A 10,604-nucleotide genomic window follows, 5' to 3' on the forward strand; every position below is an offset into this window, starting at 1 on the left:
TGTACGTTATAAATAGATTGAAAGTAAGAATAGATCGGATAGGATCAATTAGGCCCTCGATGGTTCAAATCTAGCATTGTACATGTAACGAGAATTATATGAAAAATTACCATTGAGAAAAGGACAGAAAGCTATCTAAAATTTTAATCTGATTTATTGAATTAGTGTAATTTACTGTCTATTTCTCCACAGGTGAATCGATGAGCGTCGTCTGCTACCCTCCTTCAAATTTTACCATTCCTCAAGCTAACTATCTGAACGCCTTTTGTAAGGAAAGTCTGGCTATAGGACCAATTAGGCCCTCGATGTTCCCTTCCTTTGTGCTTTCGTTCGGATTACTGATGTACGTGCCACATTTACTGTGGAAGATATTGTTGGACCCAGAGCTAAGTTCTCGTATATCATTTATAACAAAAGAAATGGAGAAACCATATGGGGAAATAGGCGATACACGCATAGCTTACTCTTTGAATTGGTCAACACTTCACAGCCTAGCGGAAAAGGAGCGGTCAAGGATAAGAGATGCTCATGTGTCATCCTTCTTTCTCCGTAAAGCCCTGATGACAACTTTCAGCGAGTCTAAAAAGATAATGAAGGTTCAAATAGGAAAAATCGTTTTATTGGTTATCTTCTCCACTGTTAGTTTCTTTTTCCTTATACAGTTCGATATAATGTTACAACAAGACAATGTCTTTACTTGCCGGGCAAAAATCAGCACAAACAACGTCAACGAATCAAATTATGATGAGTATTTCGAACCTGTTTGCAAAGTTATCGGTCTAGAATATTCATTCTATGTTTCGGTAGTACTGTCAATATTGTTTTTCCTTGCCGTTTTACTATCCATAATCTTTGTCATGTACATCAAGAAAACCGGGTACAATTTTTTTGACAACGTCTTTGAGGAACTCAACGATCTATCAAAGGAATACCTTCAAAAAGATTATGACAAAAATGAAACAGAAAAAGAAACGAAGAAAAAGGACAAAGAAAAAAAGGTACAAGAAACGAAGAAAGACAAAGAAACGAAGAAAAAGGACAAAGAAAAAAAGGTACAAGAAACGAAGAAAAAAGACAAAGAAACGAAGAAAAAGGACAAAGAAAAAAAGGTACAAGAAACGAAGAAAAAGGACAAAGAAAAAAAGGTACAAGAAACGAAGAAAAAAGACAAAGAAACGAAGAAAAAGGACAAGGAAAAAAAGGTAAAAGAAGCGAAGGCAACCGCGTTCAGTGACTATTCTATCCTTGGCCGTCTCTGTGAAGAGAACAGACATTTGATGCCGAATTTGAATAGAATAATGAATATCAAAGCATTACAAGACACCATGAAAAGAGGGGAAGAATATTTCCGCCCGGTACAAGAATACAGGGAGACCATGGATGCAATAAATAGTTACGATCCTTCTGGTGACAATGGTGTCGAGTGTTTAGACCCCGGTAAGTCAAGTATGTTTTAAAAGTTTCTCTCATTTCTTCTTGCTCATCGTAGACCGACACGGGTTCATTGCTTGGAATCAATGAGGGTTTAAGTTAAGTCGAAATGCTGTAACTCCGAAATTTTCATAACAGTGCCCTGTCACCTGCATCGGTGGCAAGTATAATACGTTGATATAGGCTAATTATAAGTGTCATGCACATGGAACGATAACACGTATAAGCGTTTCTTCTTCAAACTTTGTTGCATTTGACCAGAAGTGCATTATAAACAATTATTATGGCCTTTTGTTGTACGCAAATAATTTACTGCGTTTTTTTTCTGTTTATCTGTTTTTGCATCGACTCACTTGGGACTCTTGATGAATAGATGGTGAACCAAGAGTACAACCCTATTACCAATGGCAGTTACGTAAGTTAACAATTATTTCCAATGTTTTGTTTCAAGTGGCTTTTTTAAATAGTATTACTCAACAACTTAGACAAGCGGCGCCGCAGACGAGGCAAATATTATATCCAATTATAGTTTTTTTTTTTAATGTAGGATTTTGTTTCGAATTTCGGACAAGAAAAACCCAAGCAGGTGATGACGGATCGTCATGATTGTTTTTTGTTTTTATATGTTGATAGACTAAGCAATGATACACGCTAAAGATGTAATTTAATAGCTAATTTGTAAAATCCATGATTAAAGTTTACAAATCTACTGCATTCCGTGATAGGACCCTCTGATAAACTTACCGCATTTTCATACATGTACTGTGTAGGAGGCGAACCAAGAAAGCAGCCAGATGTAAAAGATTCGTCTGATGACTCATCATCAACTAATCAGTCTAAGAATAGACCAGAAGACGAGACTAGGGTGCAGAGCTCGGCAGGAGAAGACACGACGGCAGTCCACCATCGCGGCAGCAAAAATGAAAGTCAAATTATTGAAATGGAATCGACTACATAAAACTACACCAGACGTATCAAGTGTAATTCAGAGTTAATAAGTGGTGTAACTAACGTTAGTTGTTTAAATAGCACGACATGATTTGGGCTATTTGTTTATGATGAGAGGAACAAAACTTGACTTCCTCATATACTAGCAAAGGAGTAGGTAAACAAGAAATGCCTTTAAAACAAATGGCCACGAGACCATTAGATAATGGTGAGGATGACATGGTGGCAGAAGATCTTTCGTTAACGACTTAAAGTATATCTTTTGAAATACATGTAGCCTTTCAATGTCGGACATCCGATGTAGGACTGATTTAAAGAAAATGATATTGTAACCTTTAACATGTAGAGGCTGTTCTTATGTGCGCCATAAAGTGCTGTAACCCTGGATTTACATGTAATTACTCAGTTACGAGCATATTACGTAGCTGTATATGGATATGAAGGTACAAAACACTCCGAATGGTCACCACATACTATTATACATATACCATAGACAAAGATGAAAGTGTAATAGGTCTAGTACATGCACGTATACATGCACGTATACATGCACATATAAGTTCGGCCGTTTAGATTAAATGCGTCTAGTTATTATGATAATCGCTGAAGTTCCAACGTTTGAGATGATGTTGATTTTTTTGCGTTCGGTAATCTGTTCTATAGTTACTTTATGTTTGTAGTTGCTATTATTGTTATTAATTTACATTATCGTACGCAAGGCATTATATCCTTCCTTAGAAAGTTTACTACCTTTTTGCTGTTCTGTAACATTTTTGTTCGTGCAGATATGATAGAGGACAAATAAAAGTTAGTTGTTAAATATTACCGACTGCTGTATCGAATTCGCCTATGAATTGGAATTTAATAGTAACATTAATCTAACAATTTGGATACGTTTTTCTTATTATGATTCTGATGATTGGGAAATTTTGAAATAAAACAAATGCAGCTATGTACAGTCATTTATCAATTTATTGAAATTTACCGCATTTGTGGAAGGATTGCCATAACTTGTGACTGTCACCTTTTGAAGATGCCAACTTGGGAGAATAATATAATGACATAGAGAATAACTTCTACTTATACATCTTAAAAACTGCATGTAAAGGATCAAGAGTTGAATGATTATCATCATCATCATATGCATTTTCGCCGCATATCAGTCAATATTTACTGAGGCAGGCCGTCATTGTCTCCCACAGTTTGATGATTGAGTTTGAATTGAATGCAAAACAAACACAAAAGTATATTCTGAACGGGTTGTGAGAATACATTTGTAAAACTTGAGTATGTAGGTCCAGCCGATTCCGTGGTAGTTACGAATACCGCTGCATTTGGTGTAGGGAGCACAGTAGGGTTGGGAACCAGGCCCACAATAAAATCATACCTTCATGCTACTTTGATGAAAAACTGTTCTGATTTTCTTAATCGTTCACTAAGTATCACTCCAAAATTAAGAAACTTACATCGATTACGTAGATAGTAAACAAATTCAGGTAACCATATGTCTGTATAAAAAGAGCTCCAAAAGAAACTCTTTGTTTAAGTTCTATTTCAGAAACGTGGCAAATCGTAGAACCTTTTGTATTGAATCTTATCTAGTCTTGGTGCCATTCAAACAAGACCAAAAGTATTACGATGAAATAACAAAGCAAATTTCACACCAAAATTTTAGGGGATGCCTTGGTCACCAGAATGCCCTTGAGATACATAGAACTAGTGCCAAATAGCAAAAAGACAACCAAAGCATGCACATACTGGACTATTTTGTTCACTCTGTGCTTGTATATTACATTTATATTCTACATAATGGTTTTGATACATTTTGTATTTGAGATGAACAAATCAGAATTCTGACATACTCAATAATCGTATTCTAAAACTTAAAGGTAAAAAGAATAATTTTTCGTAGGCCTAAGCCTGTTCTGAATAATCTATCACAAATTTATATCATTTACAGTGTATGTTATTTACAAATACAAAATTGACAAAATAGTCCAGTATGTGCATGCTTTTTCTATTAATGATTGTCCTATTCAATATTTGCCATTAAGCATGGCGATCTGGTCTAAAGGGGGTTGAAATGCAATGTACAACCACAAACGGTTTAATGAAGTTTCCAACATCACTTGCTTTATGAAAGAGAAAAAAAACAGAATTATATTGTAATTCAGTTTCTGATTCACACCTAGAACCCCCTCCATCATAATAATGTTCACACGGGACACATTTGGGCAGATAGTTCAAAATGTTACCATGTCACCTGACCTATACTGCAAGGTAAAGGAAAGGGAAGGTTCTATACTGCAGAATCCTAAACAGTAGATTCTCGCTCAGATAACAGGTTCTGTTCTTCCTCCTCGCCTTCAGACGTTGGCATGGCCTCCTCCTCGACAGAACCATGCCTTGTTGTACTTATTGTTCCCGAATCACTCTCACTGTTTCTGGCTGTTGGTAGCACTGACTCATCTTCCGACTGGAAAGCCTTAACCGTTACCTCTGAAGATGAGAAGCGGCTGCCACTGCTATAAAGCGCCATTGGCGTTGTCTCGTCTTCTGCTAAAGTCTTTACTCTTATCTTGTCTGTTGTGTAAAAGCTCTCAGGCTTCATAGGTCGATGTACTATTGTCTTGACTGTCTCTTTCTGAGAGCTTGTTATAACGGGATCTTGTGAATACTCATCTTCGGCCTGTACCTGTACCGGCTGGACGATATCTCGGGTGGGATGACGACGATTTCGCATGACTGTGAATCGAAAGAAACCAAGCCGTAATGATTACAATTGAAAAATGACGATTGTGATCATTGTTCATGCATAAACAGTAGAAAAATTTAAATATGCATTTTCCACTTTTCATAAAATACTTGTGGGCTGGCATCAATTCCTTTCACCTCCCATTTTCTCCAACGGTTACCAATGTGTTACGGCAATTTTATTATTAAGAAAGATTCTTATACCAATTTGTGTCTTACAGACAAGATGACACCAAAATACAACAATGATATTATTGTTATTAGCATATACATATACGTCTGTGCCAAATAAATACCCTTTTCCTAACGAATTCGTTTTTATTGTATGTTGTGCAATAACGAAATGAGGTATATATTTTTTGCAAACGCGGCTATGTGTGTGTGAATTGAATGGTATGATAAAACGTTAATAGTTCAATTTAATTGAAAAAAATGTTGCATCCAGTTTGCATACACTCTTTAAAATAAACCTAAATTATACGTTTGCAAATAAAACGTTTAGGGGCAACACAATTTCAAAACATAGCAACTTATGCGAAGAAGTATAGTTACACTCACCAAAATCGTCATCGTTATGGCGGTCTGTTGAATGTAGTCTGCTATCCTCGTTGTGCACGTGAATGGTGTTGCCTGCGCCACTTGCAAAGTCGACCCAGACATTCTTCTCACCGGTGATCATGGCGTTCTTTCCTCCGCCACGGCCGGTCTCTGACGACAGCGCCCCCTGCAGTTGTTCTGCAGTAAGCGTGTATTGCAGCGCTGCGATGTTTATGATCGTGTGTAGACTTGGTATGAGGTGCCTGTTCTCCCCACAAAGGCGCCCCACGATGGCAAAGTCACTGAATGCTTTTGGTACGGGCGATACTTCGACGTTTTCTCCAGTTATAGGCTCTGCTAGACGAGCGATTTTTATGAGAAGATAGGCGTAAAAATTGTAATTGGACAACTTGGTATACAAGGTAAAGAGTATAGGCAATGAGGCGGCAATACAGAATGATATTGACAAAAGAATAGACAAGAAATATAATTGTCTTACTCCAGTGACTTTGCAGACAGATTCTGTATGATCATCGCCCTCTGTACTGTTGCTGGGTCGGATTTTTGTACCACAAACAAAAGTGTTATCCTTTTGTGATGTTATGTCAAACAATATAAGGTACACTAAACAAACAAGAGCAAAGATGACTAAAGATATGACTTTTGCTATTTGGAATTTCCATAGCTTTTCAGAATCAGCAAGACTTTTAACGAAAGATTTAAGGACTGAAAGAGACTGTATTGTCTGATTTCGGGCAACTCTTTTCTCTTCGTTCTTTTGATCTTCCGATAGATCATCTTTTTTGTCAATTTTACTCTGCAAGGCAGCTAGGTCACATAACCTTCTGAATGTGTCCTCCACTTCTTTAGTTGCGAAAGTTATTTGCGAAGCAAGTTTTGTGCCCAGCATCATCTTCCACAGAAAATGTGGAATGTACATGAGTAACCCAGACAATAACACAAAATGTTGGAAAAGTAAGGTCATTTGTTCCGAAACAAGGCTTTCCTTACAGAATGCGTTAAGATAGTTAGCTTGTGGAATACTGAAGTTCGACGGAGGGTGGCAAATGACGTTCTGAGGTTGACCTGTGGAGAAGAATACAATGACAGATGTCATTAAAATTAGCATATCTGTAGTTTTACAATTAACTGCCTATGAGCTTAAACACGTGCATACCACTTCTTCCCAGCTACTGAATTGCATTTTGAAACATGAAATGGAACACAGAAATTTGCACTGTTTCCCCGACGAAAGTAAGAAAACATTTGTGAACTCCTTAGCCATTTTAACCATGTTATGCTGCAGTACCTTAGGAGGCAGCTTTTGAGCCAATTGTAGAAATTGACCGTCCTTTATAAATTTACCGTTCCTTGTCCACCTACTAAATATCACAAGAACCCATACAGCTTCTGGAGTTTTTCGGATGTTCGTACTTACCGCTGATCTCACCAACAAACAGCGTCCCAGACACCAAGAATGGCAACCAGACAGTCAGAGCCTTCATGAGTCTGTCAAACCACGTGTCTAACGTAACCTGACCGTAATGACCTTCTCCGGTAAGGTCAGGGAGCATTGTCTGCAACATTCCAGCCATTGTAAGGTGTGATCTTTGTGTCAGTTACGGTCTCGGCCTGGGTAAATATAGGCATGTTTGTCAAAAGGGCGTCATTTGGTAGTTGGTGATAATGATGTAATCAGGTAAGCATTCATAAAGGAGACTTAAAAATCTGTAACATTTGTAAGTAAGCTTTAAGTAATCTTGCATCGATCGTGACAAAACTACATACAACAGACAAACGATTTCATGGCATTGACAATAAACGCACCTGCTGCAATATTGCTGCAGATGCATGTTGAGTCCATTTTTGTGTCAATTGTCAAACCCAGCTAACTTCTTTGTAAAGATCTAACAAGTAAACACTGTCTTGGCCCATGTTTGAAAACAACTGCAACAACTTACTTGAAGTTGCTTTGAACTAGCTGTACTGGTGTAACCTTCGCTGAGCTTTCTGTCACACATCTGTTTGAAGGTTCTACGCCTCCAGCCTTTTTACACACAATACAGTTCCATTTTGTATGCGTACTCGTAAACACAGCATTAATACTAGAATATGTAGACCTAGCAGCTATCTTTCAAAGCAGAGAAAAGGTTTGGCGCCACCTAAATGCATTTATTATCAAAACATGCCAGAAAAGGCAAAATTTTGACCAAGACGTAGGTTGGCGTCATTGATATATCCATTTCAATGATCTCTCGTCTCTTTTACTAGATTTTAGTATAAGATAATGGGTGAAAGCGACTATCGGAACACCGGCGGACTAGCATGTCGTACCCTCCAAAATATTAGGCAATGAAATCTTTTTAGAGAAGCTCACTTCACAAACCTCAACCTCCTGAAGTGGCCGTCGTACAGTAGAAGAAGAACAAATGCCAACTATTAAAACCGGGAGCTCCAGTACAATGCATACATGCTTCGCTTCTATGTTTGGTTTCTAAAGGTGTGTTCCGCATTTTACGTGGACAATCCCATGCGTCTTTGCGCGGACCCCCCCCCCCCCCACACACACACACTCCTTGATTTTCATTGTCCTTCAGAGCTGCGCACATGTAAATAGTCGCATTTTCTGATCACCAAGAGTTTTCTGTACCAATCCGCCAGTGAGGCTTACAGGCTATGTCCAGCCGACACACGCTGCAAATAAAAGTCGTTTTGGATATCGATGTTCATAACATTCGCTGGAGGCTGAAACTCCCTGCAACAGAACGACTTCCTGCGAATCTTGTCTGAACTGCAACAAGCTACACGAACTATGCATATATGGTGACATTGCACGACAAACATCATTGGCAATAGTTGTACATAAGTATTATTTAGCCCTTTGTAGAGACTGTGTTCAAAACTTTATAAGTGAAATATATAATTTTCATAAGTGAAAGAATGTATTGATGAAGAAAGCTAATTTCCAAGCAGATGTAAGGGTTCGGCTTCATTTTCAGTGGTTTACGCTTATTTTACATTTATTATGCACACGTTCTAGGATTGCACGTTTATTTTAACACTCAAGTCGGTTCCTTACATCTAATTGGAGACAAAAAGAAAACAGCCCATTTGCTATATGTCCGCACGAACACACAACGTTGTTCATACCCGTGCGGACATACTATGAGCCTATAGGAGTGCGGTATTGGGCTGTTTGCGTTACAGTTGACAGGAAAACAATGCGCAACTCATCTAGCCCTTCTGACGGAACATATTTGAGGAGTGATTCACAGACGTTTCTTTGTTGTTCCGTCTGTAGAGCAGTCATCGCTGTGGACTCTCCCACTCAAAATACTTGCGGACATTGCTTGACCGCTGGTGCGTATGCAAATGTCGGACAGTGACAGCTAGAAGAGACCACGCCTTGTCAGCAAACGACGGAACCTCATATTCATAGCCTGCTGCAATTTCTACCAAGCGTGCTCAAAAGAAAACTTTCCACAAATTCCTGACCTACTTCGACACGGCTCGTCAAGACACTACCGAAGACAAGATGGCGACGGTAAGCGATGTAGAATCTGGCAAAGGTGGGATGCCTCTCTCCGATCTTACAGCGGCGAGTTCAACCGACGTGCGGCCGAAATTCGGCGGAGCTACCGAATACCTGGACGACGCCCCTCCTTCGTATGCCTCCATTATTGAACAGATCAAGAAAGCCAGAGAAGAATCTGAGGGAAATGTGGAATTCGGGAAGAATGCGTCCACGGCGGTAGCAGGGAGTAAAGGCTGCACGTTTTGTACGGCTGTGTTGATGGTTGTACCGGTGGCCATGATCGCTATGGGAGCGCTAAGCGTGTATCTACAAGACTGTCCCATCCAGCGCATGATACCCATCTACCTGCTCGTCTTCGGCTGTTTCTATCTCCTGAAGAGTCTCATCTCTCTGTTTGAGAGATGCCGCAACCACTGGGACAACGAGAGCGAGAAGAACGCCAAGCCCAACCCAGTAGAAGGGCTCATCACCTGCTTCCTCTTCGCTTGGTTCATCGCCGGGAACTATTGGATCTACTCTGTGTACAACACCGTGAATTCAACCGACCCTTTGGACCCGAACTACTGCCAGCCTATCCTGTATCAGTTCGCCTTCTGGGTGACCACGGCTATGTATATGGTAGCCGGACTTTTCGTTCTAGTGACAGTCTGTTGTTGCTGTACAGTCTGTTGTATGATTTCTAAGGGTTCGACAAAAAAAGGTGCAATGTCATAAGTGTTCTTGAAATCATTTGAAAAATAATCTTTTACGGAAGTTCTAGAATTCTTCGCTGGAATTTATTGAAGGGGTGGGGGGTGTGGGTGTTCCATTATACCGCTACCACGCCCTTCCCGTATGCTACTTGGCATAATTTCTAAGCAGATACGAGGAGAAAACGATTTTGCATGTCCACATCTGCAGGGTTGGTAAACAAAGAAAAGTAACTGTTGTTTGCCTATGTGTTAGAAAGAGAAAGCAAAGTAAAGACAAGAAATTTAGACTAAAGTTCACATGCCATGCCGTACTGTTACAAAAGCGTACATCGCAAACATGGCTTGTCAACTTTGTTATATGCAACGTAAATCTCAAATGTTTTCCTAAAACTGTTCCGCTCTAGTTAGAGGGGTAAAGGGCTTCAGGGGTTATTGGAAAGTAGTGCACGCTTTTAGACGGGGTGTGTTTGTTTTAGCCCTGAAGTGGAACACACCTATGGCTAATGATGTCAAGTATGCTATCCACCTGCTTGTGTTGTTTTCGTAGAAGTGGGGAGGGGGGGGGGCGCACATTAGATGCGACTTCAGACTTGACTTGACTTCAATCTTGTTGTTTTCTTAAGTAAGTATCACTATGAACGTACATGAAGTCTGCTGTCCACCTGCGTGCGTTGTTTCTTGTATTGGTGGGGGTAGGGGGGGGGGGG

General features: G+C 39.6%; 2 protein-coding genes and 1 long non-coding RNA gene across 3 annotated transcripts; 2 read left to right on the forward strand and 1 right to left on the reverse strand.

Annotated features, from left to right (window-relative positions):
• Window positions 1–1,107: 1,107 nt before the first annotated feature.
• Window positions 1,108–3,333, forward strand: LOC118423417. The gene is made up of 3 exons (XR_004832047.1): window positions 1,108–1,437; window positions 1,805–1,846; window positions 2,202–3,333. It is a non-coding gene; the product is annotated as an uncharacterized LOC118423417 (long non-coding RNA).
• A 21-nt stretch (window positions 3,334–3,354) lies between these two features.
• On the reverse strand, window positions 3,355–8,148 carry LOC118423403. Its single transcript, XM_035831542.1, has 4 exons — window positions 8,057–8,148; window positions 7,109–7,302; window positions 5,692–6,756; window positions 3,355–5,124 (listed from the first exon to the last, which is right to left on the reverse strand). Exons 2-4 carry the CDS (start codon window positions 7,263–7,265, stop codon window positions 4,694–4,696), a joined length of 1,653 nt encoding a protein of 550 aa, XP_035687435.1. The 5' UTR covers window positions 7,266–7,302; window positions 8,057–8,148; the 3' UTR covers window positions 3,355–4,693.
• Window positions 8,149–8,926: 778 nt separating this feature from the next.
• On the forward strand, window positions 8,927–10,457 carry LOC118423411 (transmembrane protein 272-like). Its single transcript, XM_035831553.1, has one exon. It carries the CDS (start codon window positions 9,206–9,208, stop codon window positions 9,917–9,919), a length of 714 nt encoding a protein of 237 aa, XP_035687446.1. The 5' UTR covers window positions 8,927–9,205; the 3' UTR covers window positions 9,920–10,457.
• The last annotated feature ends 147 nt before the right edge of the window (window positions 10,458–10,604 follow it).

The sequence above is a fragment of the Branchiostoma floridae genome, chromosome 9, assembly GCF_000003815.2.
Source record: "Branchiostoma floridae strain S238N-H82 chromosome 9, Bfl_VNyyK, whole genome shotgun sequence".
In the NCBI taxonomy this organism is placed as follows: domain Eukaryota; kingdom Metazoa; phylum Chordata; class Leptocardii; order Amphioxiformes; family Branchiostomatidae; genus Branchiostoma; species Branchiostoma floridae.

Excerpts from the sequence above, each read along its gene's own strand:
- LOC118423403 (XM_035831542.1), bottom strand. The coding sequence starts at position 7,265 with ATGGCTGGAATGTTGCAGACAATGCTCCCTGACCTTACCGGAGAAGGT. Across the intron at positions 6,757-7,108 it reads GTTTGTTGGTGAGATCAGCG|GTCAACCTCAGAACGTCATT; the intron begins GTAAGTACGAAC and ends TCTTCTCCACAG. Across the intron at positions 5,125-5,691 it reads CCATAACGATGACGATTTTG|TCATGCGAAATCGTCGTCAT; the intron begins GTGAGTGTAACT and ends TTCGATTCACAG.
- LOC118423411 (XM_035831553.1), top strand. The coding sequence starts at position 9,206 with ATGGCGACGGTAAGCGATGTAGAATCTGGCAAAGGTGGGATGCCTCTC.